At 37.2% G+C, this 21,948-nt stretch overlaps 1 protein-coding gene across 4 annotated transcripts in view; it reads left to right on the top strand.

Annotated features, from left to right (window-relative positions):
• The window catches only part of TEDC1 (tubulin epsilon and delta complex 1), a 77,882-nt gene extending 65,805 nt beyond the window's left edge, over positions 1–12,077 (top strand). For all 4 annotated transcript variants that reach the window (XM_020974862.2, XM_020974860.2, XM_020974861.2 and 1 more), the window contains one exon: positions 10,660–12,077. In XM_020974862.2, coding sequence (XP_020830521.1) covers positions 10,660–10,992 — 333 coding nt within the window. In that variant the 3' untranslated portion in view covers positions 10,993–12,077. The remainder of the gene's footprint in view (positions 1–10,659) is intronic.
• The last annotated feature ends 9,871 nt before the right edge of the window (positions 12,078–21,948 follow it).

The raw sequence follows: 21,948 nt of genomic DNA, 5'->3' as shown, positions 1-21,948 counted from the left end.
ATGAATTGTTATTTTATCAAGTTCTATATAGAGTATCCCCTTGGTAATTGATTGGTATAGCATCAAAAGTATAAATTAATTGTGGTAATACTGTCATTTTTATTATATTGACATGGCCCAGCCATGAGCACTAAATATTCCTCCAGCTGTTTTAAGTTATTCTTTATTTTTTTAGGGGCACTTTGTAATTGAATCCATATAAGTATTGTGTGTACTTTGATAGATTGATCCCTGTATACTTTATGCATTTTGTAGTCATTTGTGATGGGATTTCCCTTTCTATGATTTCTTCTTGGACTTTGTTGTCATATAGAATTGTAGTTATTTTTGAGGGTTTAGCTATTGTCTCAGTTAGTATTTTATTTTCCAAATATTCCACCATATCATCAGCAAATAGGGGTAGTTCTATTTTCTTTTTACCTGTCTTTATGCCTTTAGTTTCTTTTTCTTCTCTTATTACTGTTGCTAGCATTTCCAGAATTTTATTAAATAATAGTGGGGAGAATGAGGGTACTTGCTTTACTCTCATATTTATTTGAGAAAGTTCTAATGTATCTCCATTGAATATAATGCTTCCTTTTGGTTTTAGATAGATATGTTTCATTAAAAAAGGTAGCTCTTTGCCTATATGTGTGACAAATGAAAAATCCAGAGGAGACTTTTTGGGTAATTAATAATCAATTTATTAATTAGGTTAGCTAATAATAAATTGATGATCAGTGGTTTATCTTGATAACCAAAGACACCTAATGGAGACACTGAATGCCTTAAATATTTTTTTGAAAGGAAATGCCCTTGACAGAAGAAATTAACCCTGATTGCTAGATATTTAAATGAGGAGGTAGGCTCAAAGTCTTTAGCTGCACCTGCTGAGATGTAGCTTGATTATGAGACTCAGCTACCACCAGCAGTATGGACAGGTAAATCCATCTCTACCCAGACCACTCTGGTTGGTTTTCTTTGTCATGATCTGGGTCACCCTAAACTCCAGTGGAGGGGTGCAAGGACATGGACTACCTCCAGGCAAGAATTCACTTAGATTCTGTTTACATTGTAAATGGAAGTAAAGTCTCTTACTTGGTTGAATCCTGCCCAAGATAAAGGAGTCAGTACTCTGAGGATTAGGGCAATCTCCTCTATCAGCCATGCCCTTCAAAGACTGTCTGACTGATCCAGAGGGACTGGTCCCTGAATGAGGAAGTAAAAAGTTTGGATCCTAATTAATAATGGTTTATTAACATAATAGAAAATAATCATTTCTCTCATTCCCTCCTTTGATTATTTTGAGATGCAGTCTCCTCAATGAATCACTAACTGATATCACAAATGCTTCATCAAGGGTTTTTAACTATGGGGCTTATGATGGAAAACAGTGTGAAGGAAGAGGGAGACTGACCAGCATGTTGACAGGAGTCATTGGGGGCAGTCCCTTTTGGCAAGCAGACCTTAGAGAAAAGAGGTGCATAGACAAGTAAAGAGTAAAAAAGTAAAATCGGCCATTTCATTGGTCCATCGTATCTTAAGGCTCAGATGACTCATCTCATAGCTGTCCAGTTTCTGAAAACGTCTCCTGGTGCAGTCCTCTGGTCCCATAGAGAGCTCTCTTCTTGAGCACATTGGAATGGACTTCAGAGCAGCTTCTGATGTATTTACTTCTCTGTTAAAATCTCTTAAAAAAATAGATCTTAATACGCTTTTAAGTTTACTTTGCTAGTAACCAGGCCAGGTAGTTAAGACCTAGCTCAAACTTTATGTCTATTATATGTATTTGGTGTATATAATTATCTAATCTCATCATTATTTTTAAACAAATTTTCACCAAAAACCAAATTTTCACTGTAGCTATTTCATTATTTACTCAAGTTATTTTCTTTTAGCTGTTCATTCCCCACTTAGGAGGATGAGATTCTGCTAAGGATAAGGAGATAACCTCTAATACAAGAATGAATTCATTTAAAAGTTGCCAGAAGAGCTACAATTGTAGCAAAAGGTTCTGGGATGGGATGTATAAATGTATTGAGTAATCAGTTTCAAAACAGTGCATGTCAAATAGGTTGTTTATAGTTGTATATAGTTTATATAGATTGTTTCAGTTAGTAACCATGTTCAAATGAATAACTGAGTAAAAGTGGATATCTCTTTAAGACCACATAAGATAGACTACACGTTACTCTTCTTTTAAGATAACCAATTGTGCTGAAATTCTTTTCATTAACACAGAACAGAAAACAGTTATAATATTGACTTCACTAAATAACAGAATTATATACTGGTTTCACAAATCTTTACATCATTGCTTAATTATCACTATACCATCGTGAGACATTAAGGGACCTTATCTTATATAGGAATATATAACTAGTAATAGGCAGATGAGAAGGCCAAATATCCATCTATTTAGTTGTTTAGGATATAGACAGGACTAAAATTCTAATACCTGCATCTTATTATAGTAGCTGAGATGTGTTCCGATATTAGCCTATGAGATAAAAATCTAATATTATGTTTATACTGATCACCTGACATAATCTTCCATGAAAGAAGAATATGGGCTTAACTCTAAAGTAAGGGAAAATGTTCCCCTAACTTGATGTCATATAGATAGTCAGTTATATTGAGCCAGGCTTAAATGGTGGGAAACTTTTCATCATGTTGGGGAAATTGAGTCAGGAGATTCCTACCTTAGCTCATGGCAAGAGTCATTCTCCCAGCTTTTCCCATGAGAACTCCCCCTTGCAATTCATCTTGATGTCAACCCCCATAGGGTTATGTGGCTCATTGGCCTAATAGTATTTCTTTATGATCATACCTGGAGTCAGTCTCAGAATAATGTCAGTTACAGTTCTATAAAATCTTAAATAGCAAGTTCCAATAATCATAACTTTAGGTGGATTCAGTTGTTGGCCTTCGTTTTCAGAGAGGACCAAAATGACATCACTATATTAGAGCCAAATTACAGTGTGTCAAACTATGGCTAATTAAACCAATACATGCCCAAAATGCTCTACCACAGGTCAAGCACAAATAGTTCATGTGAACATTTGGGGTGGATTCTCTAAATTTGTGCATCTTGCATTTCTTTTGAGCTACTTCATTTCTACTTTGCGCATAGAGCACAGTACCTTCTCTGATGAGGGCACACCATGCTGGGTGGTCCTCTGCCAGTGTCTCACATGTCACACAATTCCGAAGTTCTTAAGAGAGACCTTGAGAGTGTCCTTGTATCTCTTTTTCTGACCACCATGTGAGTGTTTGCCCTGTGTGAGTTCTCCATAAAATAGTCTTTTTGGCAAGCGTACATTTGGCATTTGAACGACATGGCCAGCCCATTGGAGCTGTGCTGTCTGCAGTAGAGTTTGAATGCTTGGCAGTTTAGTTCGAGAAAGGACATCAGTGTCTGGTATCTAATTCTGTCAGTTGATCTTCAGAATCTTCCTAAAACAATTCAAATGGAAACGATTCACTTTCCTGGCATGACACTGGCATACTGTCTAGGTTTCTTTCCCACACTTTCCTTTGGAGCCTCCTAAACACTGAGCTAGCTCTGACAATGTGTGTGTCAAGCTCATTATCAATGTACATCCCTGGAAAGTGTAAGTGAACTTATCTGCAGCATTGAGAACTTCTCCATTTGCTGTAACTGATGGTTCCATATATGGATGGTGTGGTGCTGGGTGATGGAGCACCTGTGTTCTCTTGGTATTAATTGTTAGGCCAAAATTAACAGAAGCAGCAAAGAATCGATCCATACTTTGTTGCATCTCAGCTTCAGAGGCTGCATTGAGTGCACAATCATCTACAAACAGAAAATCATGCACCAACACTTCCTCCACTCTAGTATTGGCTTGTAGCCTTTTCAGGTTGAATAATTTTCCGTCAGTGCAGGAGGTGACCTTGATGCCGTGTTCATCGTCATTGAAGGTGTTTGACAACATGGCTTCAGTTATTAAGGATTACATATCCATGATAACAAGTATCGACTATAGTCTGAGATTGAAAACAGAGATTCATCATTAAAAAAAATCACAACTTGTCTTACTCTGGTTAGAGATATTTGCTAGAAGCAGTGTTGTGAATATAACATATTAATACTGGTTCTAAAACCTACACCCCAGGCTCAGAATGATTATAAGCATCCAAGTGTATAGAATCAGGTGTGCAGATTTCTTATATGGGAAAATGAATTGAGAGTTCAGCCTTACCCTCCCAAGGTCACCTTCCCAACTTATTATTCCCAGGGATAGATATCCACAGGCCTTAGATCTTGGATGTCACTCCCCTTGAGCTGCTGGTGTTTTTCTTGAAGCCCTCATTTAGGGTTTCAAGGACACAATAAACCTAAGAATGATGTTCAAAAAGAATATTGAAGGTCCCAAAAGGTTTCACCTCAAACAGCAAAGTACCACTGATCACAGTAGGGCTAGACACAATTGGTTGTCAGTACTCAAGATATTGCAGTAAATTAGCTAACAAATAAAAATTATCAGGCCTTCTAAAAAAAAATCACACAAAAGAGTTTTACTTAACATTCCATTCTACTAGTATTCGTCTTTCTCAAACAGCTTAAAATTTATCCTGATGTAAAAAGGCAGTTATTAGAACCTAGTGAAGCAATATATGATAACTGTTTAGTTCACATAGATAGTGAATGTATGATAACTGTAAAACTCCAGACTGACATCTATCTCTTATTCAACTGTTAAAGCAAAAATAAATCTTTAAAATTGGAGTTTAGGAATAAGTTGGTTAAAATGTAACTTCAGTATATAGATTATTCCATATATAATTTTATAATTCACAATAATCTTATGCTATAAATTCCTAATTACCACAAATAAATTCCAATTACTACCCCACTCCAGTAAAAAAAAAAAAACCAAACTATTTACAATAGGGGAAGGGATTCAGTTTCCTAAGTGAAGCAATGCCAAAAATATACCCAATTAAATTGGCCTTATTTTAATAACTCCTAATAACTTAACCAATAATCTTACAATTTCTCTAAGTGATAGCTACATAATTTTAGATGAAACGGCCTCTTTACTGTAGGCAAATAAAATACTTCAGAATATTAACAGTTTGCAAACATTTTCTTTCCCTTTCAGTTCATGGCTTAGCAACATCCAGATTAGAAAGAAGTTGTGATCCTAATAGTATATCTGCTTAGTACCATAAATATTGAATCTGAAACAAAACAGCCCATTTCTAGTTAAGTTATCTCAGTTCAATTTAATGTATTTCTAAATTACACAGACAGTCATTTTAAACAAATTTAAGTGTAATTTAACATAAACTGACCTATAGATTTCCTCATTCTAATTAAGTGTGCTAGGTATTTTCACTTCTGTAGTTTTTAGGTTTAAACATTATAGAATTCATAACATGTCACTAACAGAGTTGAAACAAATTTATAACCATGTCAAGCATCTTATCAGATAAAAATGATGAAATTTTTTTCATCAGTGTAATCTAAATATTCTGTTTTTCTAACTAAGTAGGCATTAACAAGTTTCACAATAGAGACATGTACTTAATTTTACATTAACCATATTAAGAAACGTGTAAAGCTTTGCCAGTTATTAGGTAACTTTAAGTGTACTGGACTAAAATATTGTAAGATTCTAGTTAAAAGACTGGTTTTTGGCCCAGGGCAAAAAAGACCTAAGCAGTCTGATCTGAAGTTGGCATGGCATGGTCTAATTTCTCCCAGCAAAAACCTTCCGGAGTTTTCATAGAAAGAGTTAATGAAATAATCCTCAATTTGAACAATAAAAGGAAATATTTATAGTTCTGTGTAACAATCACAGATCACAATAACCAATATTTTTATCATAGCCAAAATTATAACATGGGTTTCGTATAGACTATCATGAAAGGTGGATAGACATGACTAACTAGATGCTTATCTAACCTTACTCATAGGAGACTAAAGCCAAAACCAAAAAAAAAAAATCACTCTTGGGACAGTGTGATACAATGGTTAGAGACTTAAAAAATTTGTTTTAGTAGGAATAAAAATCTTTTCCTTTGTAATTTCTAGTTCTTAACTAAAATCAAATCACTGTATTTTAACCTGAGCATGGGGCTAGATCTTAAAATATTGATAACCCTGTTCAGTTGTCAGTCTGCCACAAAAGCAAGCACTTAGCTTTACTTCATCTTTTTAAATAATATTTTTCTGCAATCACATGATAAAACAATTTTTAACATTTAAAAAAAATTGAGTGCCAAATTTTATCCCTTCCCCATCACAGAGAAGATGGTAAGCAATCTGCTATAGGTTATACATGTGCAATCATGTAAGACATTTCCATATTAGTCATTTTATAGAAGAAGACTTGAACAACAACAAAAGAGTGAAAGAAAGAAAGTATAAAACAGTATTCTTCAGTCTGTATTCGGATAATATCAGTTCTTTTTCTGGAGGCAGATAGCATATTTTATCATGAGTCCTTTAGGGATTTTTTGTATCATTGTATTGCTTAGAATAGCTAAGTCTTCACAGTTCTTTATTTTTGTCACAAAAGCTTGGATCTTTGGATTTATAGTACACTAGATTACTATGCTCATTTACTACAGTCTGTCTTATATCTAATCTGTTCCATTGCTCCACCACTCTTTCTTAGCCAGTACCAGATTATTTTGATAATTACCATTTTATAATACAGTTTGAGATCTGGTACAACCAGACTACCTTCTTTCAATTTTTTTTTCATTGATTCCTTTGATGTTCTTGACTTCTTGTTCTTCCAAATGAATTTTGTTGTTATTTTTTCTAACTCTATAAAATAATTTTTTATAGTTTGATTAGTATGGCATCGAATAAATACATTAGGTAGAATTGTCATTTTTATTATATTGGCTTGCCCTACCTATAAGCAATTAATATTTTTCCAGTTGTTTAGATCTGACTTTATTTATGTGAAGAGTGTTTTGTCATTGTGTTCGTATAGTTTCTGGGTTTGCTTGTCAAGTAGATTCCCAAGTATTTTATATTGTCTACAGTTATTTTAAAATGAATTTCCCTTCCTATCTCTTGTTACTGGACTTTGTTGGTTTTATAAATATATGTATATGTGTGTGTGTGTGTGTGTGTGTGTGTATATATATAATATATATACAAAATATATATATGCTCACACACATAAATGCTTGTTGGTTTGTTGATTTATGTTGGTTCATTTTGAATTCTTTCCCACACTTTCCTTTGGAGCCTCCTAAACACTGAGCTAGCTCTGACAATGTGTGTGTCAAGCTCATTATCAATGTACATCCCTGGAAAGTATAAGTGAACTTATCTGCAGCATTGAGAACTTCTCCATTTGCTGTAACTGATGGTTCCATATATGGATGGTGTGGTTAAAGTTGTTAATTATTTCAAGTAGTTTTTTAGTTGATTCTCTAAATATAGCATCATATAATTTGCAAAGAGTAATAGTTTTGTTTCCTCATTGTCCATTCTGATTCCTTCAATTTCTTCTATAGCTCACATTCACTGTACAATATTTTAGTTGCTTTCCCAATTCATTGATTTGCTCTTTCTCTATGTTATTCATGTAAGCATTAGAGATACAAAATTTCCCCTAAGTACCGATTTGGCTGCATCCCATAAATTTTGGTATGTGTTCTCATTGTTCTCATTCTCTTTAATAAATTTGATTGTTTCTATGATTTGTCCTTGACTCACTTTTTTTTTAGGATTAGATTATTTCATTTCTAACAAATTTTTAATCTGTCTTTCCATTGCTGATTATTGAATATAATTTTTATTTGTTATGATCTGAAAGGGATGCACTTGTTGTCTGAATTTGATAGTGAAATTTTTGTGTCCTAATACATGGTCAGTTTTTGTGTAGGTGCCATAGACTGCTGAGAAAAAGGTGTGTTTCTTTAGCATTACATTAAACTATAAGCAGGTCTAGTAAGATTTTAGGATTTTACTTTTTTTTTTAGATTTTACATTTTATTAAAGGGTTCCTTGCTATGCCAGCTTCACAGAAAACCATTATTATTATCTCCTATATTCCTAAAGAATTTTTAAAAACATATTTACATCAGTTTTTTAACAATTATATCCATAACCCAAAAGAATTAAGGAAGAGTTCATTTTTCTAACAATATTTCTAATACAATGAATTATCAAATTAATGTTAGGCATTATTTTTACAAATCACATAACTAGGGTAACTTCGCTTGAAACCACATAATTAGAAATTTTCCTGATATGATAATAATAAATTTCACTTAAAATGAGGCCAGAATAAATTCAACTATGCCTAGATATATTTTCTAAATGTTATCATACAGAACCTCAATTTATAATTTCAGTTATTTAGTATTATATTTTACAAAGGGGCTATTTTTTCCAAGCATTTAATATTATGGGATTCACTATTTCCAGCCACTCCATGGCAAAAGATTTAGTGACAGTAATCTATCACAATTATCACAGGCACCTTCTTTATCAAATTTCTCCTAATCTTCTATAACTTTGTCTATTGACTTTTAAATCAAGCTGCAAAAAAAATTTTTATGGTACAAAAGCCCAAACCTTTTTATCTAACTTCCATATATTCCCTCAAGCCTTTATTTCTTTTACCAAATCTTCCAAACCCATTGCTCTCTACCCAACTTTCCTTTACTTGCTCAACCATATTCTAGACTTCACATATTATTGCTAAATCAATGTCTTACTACAGTCCTACTTTCCCAAGCTAGAGAGTTAATTTCTACCCAGGGGATTCTCTTCATTAATTTGTCTATCACAATTATTGCCTGTTACTTGGTTAGCTGTAATTCAGGTGTTCTCTAGGAGATCAAAAGAGCTTTACTGTACTGCCTAGTCCTGGTCTCAGAAGAAGTTTGTGGGACAAATCTTTTAAAAAGAGAAAACCGTTAAGATGTTTTTAATGATTACAAAAACTTTTAGGAAACATGCAGTGTCTTATGTTCCTGTTTGAACAGGAGTGAGATTCTGGCTATTCCCAATCCTGTTAACAGATTACAAAAGGCTTGGCTGCCCAGTGAACAACAGAGGTCTGTTATGTTACCTACAGAGATCAACTCAAAGCAGTTTTCTAAATTAGAAATACTCTCTTACTTCTTTGTGCTTACTTACTCTTCATTTTTCAGAGTCTAGAAAGAGTTAATACTTAATAATTCACAAGTCAGTTGAGTTGAATTTTCATTTCTTAACCAAAAGTTCATACATAGACAGCTTTCACAATGGTAATAATACATTTTAAACATAAATTGCTGAAATTCTAAAGTGATTGCATTTGAGATCATTATAGAGAAACTTTGATCAAAGCATGCCGTTAAAGAACAAAAACTTATTTTTGCTGTTTTAAACACATTGGTCTGATTGGAGTGGGCAATTTGTAGGAAACAGAATGCCATCAGAGAGCAAGGACTTCTAAATCTGGCTAGTGGATCTTGTCCCTAATAGTTTACAGGTGGATTTTGGGGATAAGTAGGAAGCAGGAAGTAAACTTACCTACTAGCTGGTAGTTCTCTGAGTGACAACAAAATTCATTTTCACACTCAGCTTCAGTTAGTTAACGCTTGTTAAATTTCTACTGGATAACATCAATAGAAAGATTAGTTATTCTGTTTATAAAATCGGTGAAGGGAACATGGGATGAAGGGAACCCCTAGAGAAAAAATCATGGGGACTGGAAAAAAGAAAATGTACCTTTGAGATCTTCCTGCATTATTCTTCCTTAGGGAGCCCTTTAAAGCCTATTCCCCTTTTGATTTCTAAGATCCCTTTTTCTCTTAAAACAGTCTTGAGTAATGTGACCTTTCCTTCTACAGTAGAAACACTTTTGAAATGCCTGAGGTTGTTTAGATATAATTTCCAACATGGCCTGTACAATAGCCTCTCTAAGGACCTATATAGTAACTCTTGAAAGAATGGTTTATGGACATAAGCATTCCCTTAATCTTCTCTGTGGTCATTCTGTTGAGGTTTAGGGGTGCTGGGACCCCAAAATAGCAACATGCGGATCCTGCCCAAATGAATTCGACCCAACCCTTTCAGCCAAACACAGGGTTTATTAAAGATCTGCCGTATTGACCAGACTTTTAAGGAATCTGAGCATTTTGTGTCATCGATAATGCAAGTGGGCCAGATTGAATCTGAGCCGTTGGCCACATTTTAAGAATCTGAGCCCCTTACTGGAGGCGAGATGGATCTTATATACAGAAGGACTGTGGCAGGGATCTGAGAGTGGCCAGGTAGTCTGGGGTGACTGGAGGAGGGGTCTGGGAGAAGTGGTCTAAGCTCCTACTTGAAGGGTTGTTGTGAACATCAAATGATACAATAATTGTAAATTACTTAGTATTTTACACATAGTAAGCACCATATAATGTTAGCTATTATTACTGTTGATTAGAGAGTGACTCCCCCTCCTCCCCCCATGGATAAAATACTTTGGTAAACTAGACTTTCACTGCCTTAACCTGAAGACATGGCACTAGTGAAATTTTGGTGATTTTTAGAGTTCAATTCTAGCCAATAAGAACGTGCCTAAATAGCTGACTTTCTGTATCCATTTCTGGTGTTAGGTTCCCCTGCTAGTTGAGATGGTTCTGGAATCTGCCTAATGATTCATGTTGACAGTGGACCTGACATTGATGGCCTCATTGTTTTTGCAGGTCAGCAGGTGTTCCCAGAGGCTCCCGAGACTGCCAGAGCTAAGCACTGCTATGATGAAAGAAATCCAGAAGACTGTGGAGTGTGAGCTGGCAGCTCTGGAGCAGGGCTGTGGAGTCAAGAGCTGGTCCCACAGGCTGCAGAGACTTGTGTTTAGAGAGGCTGGAGAGCCTAGCCATAGTGGGACCCACCAAATGACCAAAGTAATCCAGGTACTGAGGAGAGAAGAAGCTAGCCTTGAGAAAACATTCAGAAGGTTACAGGAGGAATGTCAACAAGAGCTGGCCATTCTGGCACGTGGACTGGAGGGGGTGATCTGGATCCTTCCACCGTAGCTCAGGCGATGAGAGGAAGTCCCCATGGAGATGTCTCTGTCTGCTTGGCCTGGCGTCATGCTGGAAATTTTACTGTCTTCCAGATGTTGTGCCGGTTCATAATCATGATTTTGGAGGGAATAATTGAACCAGGAATATGGGCTAGAATTCAGACCAGACTCGTGCTATCTCTAGCCAATCCTCTATTACTTCTTTTGTAGTTACCTCTGTCTCCTTGTGCTTCCCCCCAGACTACCTCTTTGTCTACAACTTCCCAAGCAAGTGATAATCCACCCTCCACTGGAGAATCTCCAGTTCCAGAAGTTCTGCCTGTCCATTACTTCTACGCATTAGTGCTAGTTCTATCTTTTGGGTCCAAACAAATAATTCTAATACTTCTTCCCTGTGGTGGCCCTTTAGGTATATGTAGACATGATCATGCCCACTCTGAGACTTTTTCTCTGGGCTAAGCATACCTAATTCCTCCAATTTATCCTTGTGTGTTATGGTTTTCAAGAATGCTTCCACATCCTTGTCACTTTCTGGACTTGTTTCATTTTGTCTACAACTTTCCTAAAATGTGATAACAGAATACTTCAGATATGGGTTTGACCTGGGAAGACTGTGTCTCTTCCTTGTATTACACCTGGCATTTAAAGACCTCCACAATATGGTTCTAAACTACCTTTCTAGCCTTATTTCACATTACTCCCTTTAATGTAGTTTATGCTACATGCGCAAAGTTTGATTTCTCTTTTCCAGTTGCACCTCATATATTCCCATAAGCTGTTCCCTCATTCTTGGGATGCACTATTTTCCTCATCTCCATCTTTTAGCATGCTGATTTTCTTTCAAGGCTCAGCTCAGATGGTACCTCCTACATGTAACTTTCCTATAACTAAAGTATTCTCCTTATTCCTAGGCACCATCTAGATCTCTCCTTTGTGTCCCCATCACTTCCTATCTTGTTTTATATTTCTATCTCTATTTTATCTTTCTATCTCTGTCTTCTTCCCCAGCCTCCTGCAGACTGTAAGCTCTTGGAGAGCAGGGATTCTGAGTTCCTTGACTGTTTTTGGTACTTAATAAATGTTTGTTGAATTGAATTGATTTCACTTTAATAATTGGTAGACACGTTGAATACAACAGGCTAAAGCATAGGTGCCTGGGAAATTCTAACCTAACTACAGTTTTATATTAATTACCACTTGTTGGGTGCAGTCATCCAACCAGTTCCCAAGCCATTTAACTATACTGTCAGGAGAGAATGGGAGACAACCAGGAAGGGGCCTACTGAGTGACAGAAATTAGCTTCAGAAATATAGACTGATGAGGTGTGGTTAGGGCATGGTTCAAATTGAGTCCAAGTGGTTAAACAGAAAACTAGATCAAGGCTAAAGCTAAGCTTCAAAAGAGCAAATAAGCCAAAGGGAGTCATGAACTGATTCTGAGGGCAGAAGGTCCAAGGTTAGTGGAGAGGTCCACATGGAGTGTGGTCAGGAAAACACTAGAGACTGGGAACATGAAGTGTGAATAACTGACCATCTTTCGCACCAAGGAATCAGCCATACAGTATTGCTTGTGTGGTTATGCTCCTGGGCTTCATTATCTATCAAAGTTCTTGGCACTTAGTAGGCGATAAATATTTGTGATTCATTGATTGAGGCTTCTTGAAAGGTATGAGGGATTTTTGTCAGATGTATTGCTAAAACTAATATAACATGTATATGCCGTTCACATAATCTAGCCATCTATAATTTTGTCAAGGAAATGAAGTTACATTGACATAATTTTTTTCTCGATAAATCTATGATTTGTAGTGATCACTGCTTTGCTAAGGGCTAAACAATCCATCCTTTTAGTAATTTGTTCTAGAATTTTGCTAGGAATAATGATAGTCATGAGATAGGTAGTATTATTAACCCTGTTTTATAGTCTGAGCTTCAAAGAGGTTGAATTACTTTCTCCCAGTCACATAGCTAGAAGATATTAAAACCTAGATTCAAATTTAGTTCTTGTTTTAGACTCACTGCTAATTCCACTGTACTGTATTACTTTATAAGGAACCGAAGTCAAATTCACTGACAGTTTGAAGATTTCAATTCCTTTTTTCTGAAAATAGGAGCTACTTTGCCCATCTCTAGTTCTTTAGCACCTTCTGTTTTCTATAGCTCTTTAAAGATCATTGAAAATCATCTAATGATAATAATGATAATTTATAAATGACAGGAAGCATGGTATAGTGAAGAGAGCCAGTCCAGTGATCATTCTACTATATGTTTCTCAGTCTTTTTTATGCCCTGAAAAAAGAGCTTGTTTGGGTCTGATTATTGAACTCATCGAGGTCGGCTAGGCACTCTTAACATCTCACTTAGAATTCATAGGATCATAGGCTCTAGACCTGGAAAGAAACTTATAGGTCTTCTAGTATAGACCATCATTTTATAGATAAGGAAACTGAGGTCCAAAGAGTAAGTCAATACAACATTTATTAAGCACCTAGTATGTGCCAGGTACTGTTTGTTAAGTGTTGGTAATATGTAGTCAAGGAGGAGGGTCAAGTCAAATAGGTTATAAGCAGCAGAACCGTAATGTAGGGTTCATGGATGAAGTGGGAGAAACATGGTCTCATAACTCTCCTCCCTGACTATGCAGAGACAAGGGGCTCACTAGTGAGTCTCCTTATTTTATGAAGGAAGTGGGAAAAAAAGCTGAAGGTTCCCACAGAATTCAGAGGCATAACCCAGGGCATTCGTGGGGAAGATGCCCAGAATAGACAGATGAAATTTTGTTTCCTGTCTCAGTGCAGCCAAGGCAAAAAGGCATCTGTCTTCTAGGGATGTACCTGAGAGGCTGCCCCACCTGCTTGATGTACTGGTGACTCACAGTTTTGCCTTGTCTTCTGTCACACTCACATCAACTCCAGGTATTTCTCCTCGTAGACTAGAGGTTCTTTGGATGTGGGGCTCTGTTTTATCTTAGTGCACCCTGAGTGTGACCATTTTCTTCACTCAGCCTGAAGACTTTGAGGATAGGACAATGCCTTTTTCTCCTGCCTAGCGAGAGAAATAATTACTAATGTGGGGAGATCCAGGTTTTTTCCCCCCCATTTCCTGATTTAGTTACTAGCAGCCTCTTCAAGATTATGTGGGACCCCAGTCAACTGTGAAAGCTTACTTCTGATTAAAGGGTAAAGACCATTTTATCTAGATAGAATTTTTTTTTGGGGGGCTAGGCAATGGGATTAAGCGACTTGCCCAGGGTCACACAGCTAGTGTTATGTGTCTGAGGCTAGATTTAAACTCAAGATGACCTCCCTAATCCAGGGCCAGTGCTCTATCCACTTCATCGTCACCTAGCTGCTCCCTAGATAGAATTCTTAGTAACCCCACCTTGGTTGTACTCAGGTAAGGCTGGGTGAAGGATAGATCCTTTTGTCTAGATTATTTGAGGTAGGGGGTGGTGTGGGTAGAGATGAATCTCTTTGTCCAAGAGTGACCTAATCAGAGTCATGTGCCCAGCTATTCATTAGAATAAGCCCACTTCTCCTTATATTATTCATTCTCTGGTTAATTGTTAACCAGTCAGAGTTGATTTTATCTGTCAGGAAATCCCACTCTTCTAAGGGTAGATACATGTTCAACAGCCCCTGAGATTAGTCTTTGGTTTATGAGAGAAAGCCACTGACTTCAATGTATTAATTATTTGCTAGCCATAATTAATAAATTGATTGTTAATTTACCCAGAAATTGTGTATCTTGCACTTTTCATTCATCACACTAGCATCTTATCCCATTTTTGGATTTTGCCAGGAATCATGCTAGAAACTTCCAACTCCCATGCAACCTTGCTGACTAGAGCCTCTCAGCCTGTGACATCAGAAGTAGGAATCAGTCAGGTGAACCTGGGACTCCTCTTATAAAATCCCTGACTCTTATTGGTTTTGCTGTAGCTCCAGGAGATGGATTATCCTAATGCAACAGTCCGCTCTTGTGGGTTGAGGAGGAGAGAGAGAGAGAGGGAGAGCTGGCGTGTTATCCTGCCAAGCAAGATGAGACCCCAGCCATCTCTTATACCAAGTAAGAAGAGAGACTGGTGAGCTGAAGCTGGGAATACCAAGGAACCCCAGGAACATAAATGAACCCCTTCCTCCTCTAAGGATACCAATGTATCTATGGATTAATACGTGGTGACCATTCTAGTTGTATCCTTCCCTTATCGGCCCTATCACCTTCTCTGTCTGTGTTCCTTTCTTAAGTGACTCCTTAAACCATACAATTACTCCTCATGAGGTTAAAATATGCATGTAATAATGATCTTTTACTTTGTATTACTAGCCCATCTGGTTCTTTGAAATTTCCTGTAACTCCCAGGGTTGCAATGGACTGAAATATAGACTAATTCTCTTTCTACTATATTCACTCTGCCCCACCCAGAGTCACCCAGACTCCTAGTACTTATAAGTTTACATTCTCAAAAATAGACACATAGCAGTATGAATGTTTCTACCAACATGTAGGGAATGATCAATGTTTAATTACCACAGTTGGATTCTTCTTGGTCTTTGTAGCTAGAGTGGTAGGTTGGGAAGCTATGAAAGCTAGAGTAGTTTTGGTCTCCTTTGCTTCTGCTGTGAAGGATTCTATTTCTGATTTGTACAAAAAGCTTTGAGATAAAGGCCCAAAGGGAAAGACGCTGTGCTCTTGTTTGTAGCTACTTCAAATCAAGACTTTAAGGCTTCTGTTTCTACTGTCCTAGTGGATTTTTGGCAAGACAAGGTCTTCTGCAAGATAGGGATCAATTCACTGTCCCCTGGACCTTCTACCTCATGTCATCTCTGTGCAGAGGATGCTATTTACTACAGGATAAGAGGGTGGGAATTTCATCCTTATGATATCCTTAGAGCCTCAGCAATCCCAAGTGATTTTCCCTCTTCCTTTACTTTTCTTCTCCTTGCCTCTGGGTGTATTTTTTGCTTTTCAGCAATATAGGCCAGACTCTCCTCTCCAGGTGCCTTCTCTAACAGAGTCTCTTATGTTTCCCTAAAGTTCTCAAATATTGCGTTGCCATGGAATTATCTGCCTGGTCCAGGCATAGTTATTTCTGCAGTCCTGGCAAATAGGTGGTCCAACATTTGTAGTGACTCCCTTTAAGAGTGAAGACCTCCCAAACACTGCCTCTCTCACTTCCCCCAAAAGACACGAGACTTCTCTGTTCTACTGGCTTCACATTAAAATAGTCTTCGGAGAAGAACATGGGGAACCCATATCCTTAGCTTGTTTCCCTTGCTGATGAACTGCTCCCCTGAAGAGTTTGTGTGTGTGTGTGTGACTCTGATGGATTGGGCATCCAGTCTAGATTAGCCTAGAACTCATCTCTTCATTTGAGGTTGGAGGCTATCTGGTGGGTAAGCTACTCACTCTCCCATTCTTCCAGGATGTTGGTGATAACACAAAATTTCTTTGATAAGTCAATTAGTAAAAACTCCAACAGACCCCATGGCATCCCACAGAGCCAGCTCCACTGAGTAATCCTTTTTTATGTCTTATCAGCTCCATTTCCTTGAGCCTTTCTCGTCTAGGTCTTCCTTATTCCCTTGGCTCTTCCAGTCAGTTTCTGAAATTGGTAGGTGCCACAATGGTTGCCTGTGGGCCCCCCTTTTTTCTCTACCCCCCCATTTAATAGTATTTTATTTTTTCCAATTACATGTAAAGATAGTTTTCCACATTCACTTTTATAAGATTTTGAGTTCCAGATTTTTTCTCCTTCCCTCCCTCATTAAGACAGCAAGCAATCTGATGTAAGCTATGCATATACTGTCATATTAAACATTTCTACCTTAGTCACATTGTGAAAGAAGAATCAAAGCAAAAGGGAAAAACCACAAGAAAGAAAAATGAAAAAAAAAGTGAAAATCTGCATTCAAACTCCATTGTTCTTCCTCTGGATGTGGATAGCATTTTCCATCATGGGTCTTTTGGAATTGTCTTAGGTTTTTTTTTTTTTTTGCTGAGAAGTATTGATGAGAAGAGCTAAGTCTATCATTGTACGATGTTGCTGTTACTGTGTACAATGTTCTCCTGGTTCTGCTCACTTCACTCAGCATCAGTTCATACAAGTCTTTCCAGGTTTTTCTGAAATTCATCTGCTCATCATTTCTTATAGCACAATAGTATTCCATCACATTCATATACCACAACTTGTTCACCCATTCCCCAATTGATGGGCATCCTCTCAATTTCCACTTCTTTGCTACCACAAAAAGAACTGCTATATATATTTTTGTACATGTGGATCCTTTTCCCTTTTTAATGATCTCTTTGGGATATAGACCTAGTAATGGTATTGCTGGATCAAAGGGCATGCACAGTTTTATAGCCCTTTGGGCAAAGTTCCAAATTACTCTCTAGAATGGTTGGATCAGTTCACAATTCTACCAACAATGCATTGGGATCCCAATTTTCCCACATCTTCTCTAACATTTATCATTTTACTTTTCTGTCATGTTAGCCAATCTGATAGATGTGAGGTGGTACCTCAGAGTTGTTGTGATTTGCCTTTCTCTAATCAATAGTGATTTGGGGCATTTTTTCGTATGATTATAGATAGCTTTAATTTCTTCATCTGAAAATTGCATTCATATCCTTTGATCATTTATCAATTAGGGAATGACTTGTATTCTTATAAATTTGCCTCAGTTCTCTATATATATTTGAGAAATAAGGCCTTTATTAGAAACATTTACTGTAAAAGTTGTTTCCCGGCTTTCTGCTTTCCTTCTAATCTTGGTTGCATTAGCTTTGTTTGTGCAAAAATCTTTTAATTTAATGTAATCAAAGTTATCCGTTTTGTATTTCATAATATTCTCGATCTCTCATTTGGTCATAAATTCTTGCTCTCCTAATTTGCTTATGGTATCACCCTTTATGTCTAAATCATGTACCCATTTTGCCCTTATCTTGGTATATGGTGTGAGATGTTGGTCTATGACCACTTCTTGGCCTGAGAAGCTATTCCTACCAGAAGAATTGTTTTGTTCAGTTATTTCAATCATGTCCAATAAGATTTGGGTTTTCTTGGCAGAGGTACTGGAGTAGTTTGTCATTTCCTTCTCCTTGATTTACAGATGAGGAAATGGAGGCAAATGGGGTTAAGTGACTTGCCCAAACAGCTGATTTGGTCTCATCCATTGTTGGTCAGTGGTTAAGTCTTCCCTCAGGCCCCGGAAAATGACTCAATATTGTTTGTAAAGTGTTACCAGCACCATGGATCATGGATCACAGTCCTGTCATCTGAGCATTGTATTGCTTCCTTCCACTATACTGCCTTGTGTTACCCAGAATAAAAGTCATTTTATAAAATAAAAATAAATGTAATATAAATAAATATAATTTATTTAATGTAAATATAATTTATATTATAAATTTATAATATAAAATGAAAGGCATGATATAGCATTGAAAGAGCACTGGATTTAGAGTTAGAGGACCTGGGTGGGGAGTGCATCTGATGATAGCTCTCTGAGAACACACTCATTCACTCTTTCCCAGCTTAATGTAGCTGTCACTGGAAGGGAAGATTCAATCAATCAATAAACATTTATTAAATTCTAGTATGTTTCAAGTATAAGCTAGGGATACAAAAAGAGGCAAAAGATAGTCTCTGTCCTCAAGGAGCTTACAATCTAATTGGAGAGCTAACATGCAAACAAAAATATACAAAGCAATCTGTACACAAGATAAATAGGAAATAATTAACAGAAGGAAAGCACTAGAATTAAGAGGGGTTGAGGAAGGCTTCCAGTGAAAGATTTTAATTGGGACTTAAAGGTAATCAGGGAGGTTAGTAGTTTGATTGGATGAGGGAGAGCATTCTAGGTGCGGGAGTCAGCCAAGGGAAATGCCTGGAACCAAGAGATGGAATGTCTTGTTCATGGAATAGCCAAGAGGCCAATGCCACTGGATTGAAGAGTAAGTCTAAGAGTAAGGTATAAGAAGACTGAAAAAGTAGGAGGAGGCTACATTATGATAAGCTTTGGATGCCAAACAGATCATTTAGTATATGTTCCTGAAAGTGATAGGGGACCACTGAAATTAATTTTGTGTGACGAGTAACATGATAGGAAAATCAGGTTAGTGGATGAATGGAGGATGAGTTGGAGCAAGGAAGAGACTTGAGGCAGGCAGACTCACCAGCAGGGTGAGGTGATGAAGGCCTGCACTAGAATTGTGTCAGTGTCACAGAAGAGAAGGGGGTGTATTTGAGAGAGTGATGCTAGGAAGAACGGTTGCATGATTTTCTCCATCTTTGTTCATTTCCATGTATGTAGGATCAAAGGTGATGAATGATGGGAGTGATCCAAAGCTGAGGCTTAGCTGGGCATAATCCTCTAATTACGGCAGATATGGTTAGGGGGCTAGGATTCAATAGAGAAAGATAGTGTAGAGTTGAATTGGTTCACTAGAGGGTCAAAATGGGGAGAAGAGGAGAGTGAGGGTAGTGCAAGGAAGATGGCCTAAAAGAATTGAGGGATCAAGTGATTGGATGTCACAGTGTGGATGAAAAGTAAGATTTTATAAGTAAAGGCAGAAGGAGAGGTGAAAAATCAATTGATTATGATCAGATAAGGAATTCTTGAACAGATAGATGGAACATTCGTGGGTGATGTCAAGAACAAGGGTATAACCATCTTTGTGTTTGGCCGAGGTGAGATAGAGGAGTAGCTCATGAAAAACGAGGAAGTTGAGGAACGAAATGATTAGAGTGTTTGAGGGAGAATCAGCATGTATTTGAAGTCCCCTTGTATGAAGGTGGGAGTTGGGGAGGAGGGAAAAATTATGAGTCATGTACAGAACTCATTGAGGAAGGAAGGAGAGTGACCTGGGGGTCTGTGGAAAACTACTAGGATTGTGATTGTCTAAACTTCAAAGGAAAAACGATTACTGAGTGATGGAGGAAGGGAGAGAACCTAGGGAGCAAGGAGTAGTCCAAGTAGTGGGAGACCACTTCCATCAGTTTGTCTTACAGTTTCACTGCCACCTTACTTTCTGGATCCCCAGTCATAATTCATGGGTATCTATTGTGGTTCCCTCTGAGAACTCTCCATATAAACTGCCTGTGGGCAGCTCCTTTAAGTCACTGTGACTGGCTTTCCTTCCACTGCAATGTCCACTATCCTAATTCAATACACCTGGACTATTGATAATAGTCTTCTAATTGGTCTCCCTGGATGCATTCATGACACAGAGAGAGAGCATCTTCACATTACACACAAAAAGGTAAGAGGTCCACTATAAATGGACCAGAGCAGGGCAAGGATTAACTGGAGCTTAGTGAAAAAAGAGAAATAAGGTGGGTAATTAGATAGTCTTTTGATGATAATTGTATTATTACTGCTTGTTTTTCCAGTGTCTGAAGCAACTTCTTGCTTCAGAACACATCCTTGAGGCATTCTTTGTTACTTTCAAAGAACTTTTCAAAATCTCCTATATAACTTGAAGAATAAAAGTGTATTTTGCGGCCCTTCCAGCTTTAGACTAGAGACGATTTTGATTTTGGTGTATTTACTACTGTCAAAAATACAAATGTAATACAGTGAGGTTTCCTGCAAACTTCTTGCTTTCCATGTATACTAGAAGTGAAATCTTAATTCCTTCATCTTCTTATCGATAACTCATATAATCTTCATGATTCATTTACAACTCTCTTTGCTGTCCCTGAGGGCTCTTGAGTAAGGCTTAATTTATGGTGGATTTATGAGAAAAGACAGAGAAGAGTTTTGACCTGTCTCAAGAGTTTTTTTGGGAGGGCGGAGGCATGTATAAGAATGTGGCAGAATGGAAGAAGGAACTCAGCAGATAAGGAACTATGTTCATATAACTTATGTAATGAAGTTTTTTTTTTTTTCAGAAGGGGAAGCTGGACTATTCCAGAAGTAAGCACTGTCTTCTGATTCAAGGAATGATGATATGGATCTATAGGAATCTTTTTCTGACTGATGATTTTAAATGCTTTTTATTTAAATTATTTATAATTATAAACTTGACGAGTATCAACAAACATGAACATTTCAGTATTCAAAGACCATAATAGGGAATTGTATAGGAAACTACAAATTTTCATTATGTATAACTTGTTTTTAAAAATACACACACATATATAACAAATTCACTACATTAGTTCCAAAGCTATTCTTCTTGTCTATCTCCACCTGAACCTCTTTCTGTTCTCTTCTGCATTTAAAAACTCTTTCATCAGTGTTCTCTTCTGCATTTTTACTTTTTGGGAATCACTAACACTAGTCCCTTTCTCCTCTAATATCTCCCCTCGAAACCTCCTTTCCAATCACCTAACAAATAATTATAGTCCAGGAAAGCAAATCCACAAATTGGCCATGTCTTGAAAATGCTTGTCTTTAATAATATTTCTCTTGACGGTTAAGTAGTAATGGCTGGGCTGATGGAAAGGTGTAGTGATCATTAGGGTATAGTAGCCAGATAGATAAGAATGCATCTTTCTTTTTAGTGACATTTTCATTGATAAAAGTGTAATTCTTATGTTAAACCATTTGACAGTGCCAAGGACGTCAATGGCCTTTTCTGGTTTTCCAGGAACTGTAGCTGTTGAGGAAGCCTGGGTTAGATTGGTTCTCCACAGGGGTTGCTCCTATGGATGATGTCTTTGGGGCCCAGGCTAGATGCAGGTGTAGTGGCCTGAGGGGAAGTGCTATTGCTGGGGCTCCTGAACACAAAGTCCTGGACTTTCTCCTAGGTTGTCCACTTACTACCATGACTTTGGGCAAGTCACTTTCCCTTTCTGGGCCTTAGTTTCTTCATTTGTAAAATGAGGTGGGATTTAACTTCGAAGTGCCCTTTATGTGAATCACTCAGATGATCTCTTTTGAGTGGCCAAAGACTTCACTGACAGAGCCCTGTATGTTGCAGGACTTGATGCAATTAGTACAATGACATTTACAAA

Source organism: Phascolarctos cinereus, unplaced genomic scaffold (assembly GCF_003287225.1).
Source record: "Phascolarctos cinereus isolate Bilbo 61053 unplaced genomic scaffold, phaCin_HiC Scaffold_3;HRSCAF=262, whole genome shotgun sequence".
NCBI lineage: Eukaryota > Metazoa > Chordata > Mammalia > Diprotodontia > Phascolarctidae > Phascolarctos > Phascolarctos cinereus.
The sequence above is the reverse complement of the archived record's forward strand: the minus strand, read 5'-3'. Positions and strand labels throughout refer to the sequence as shown.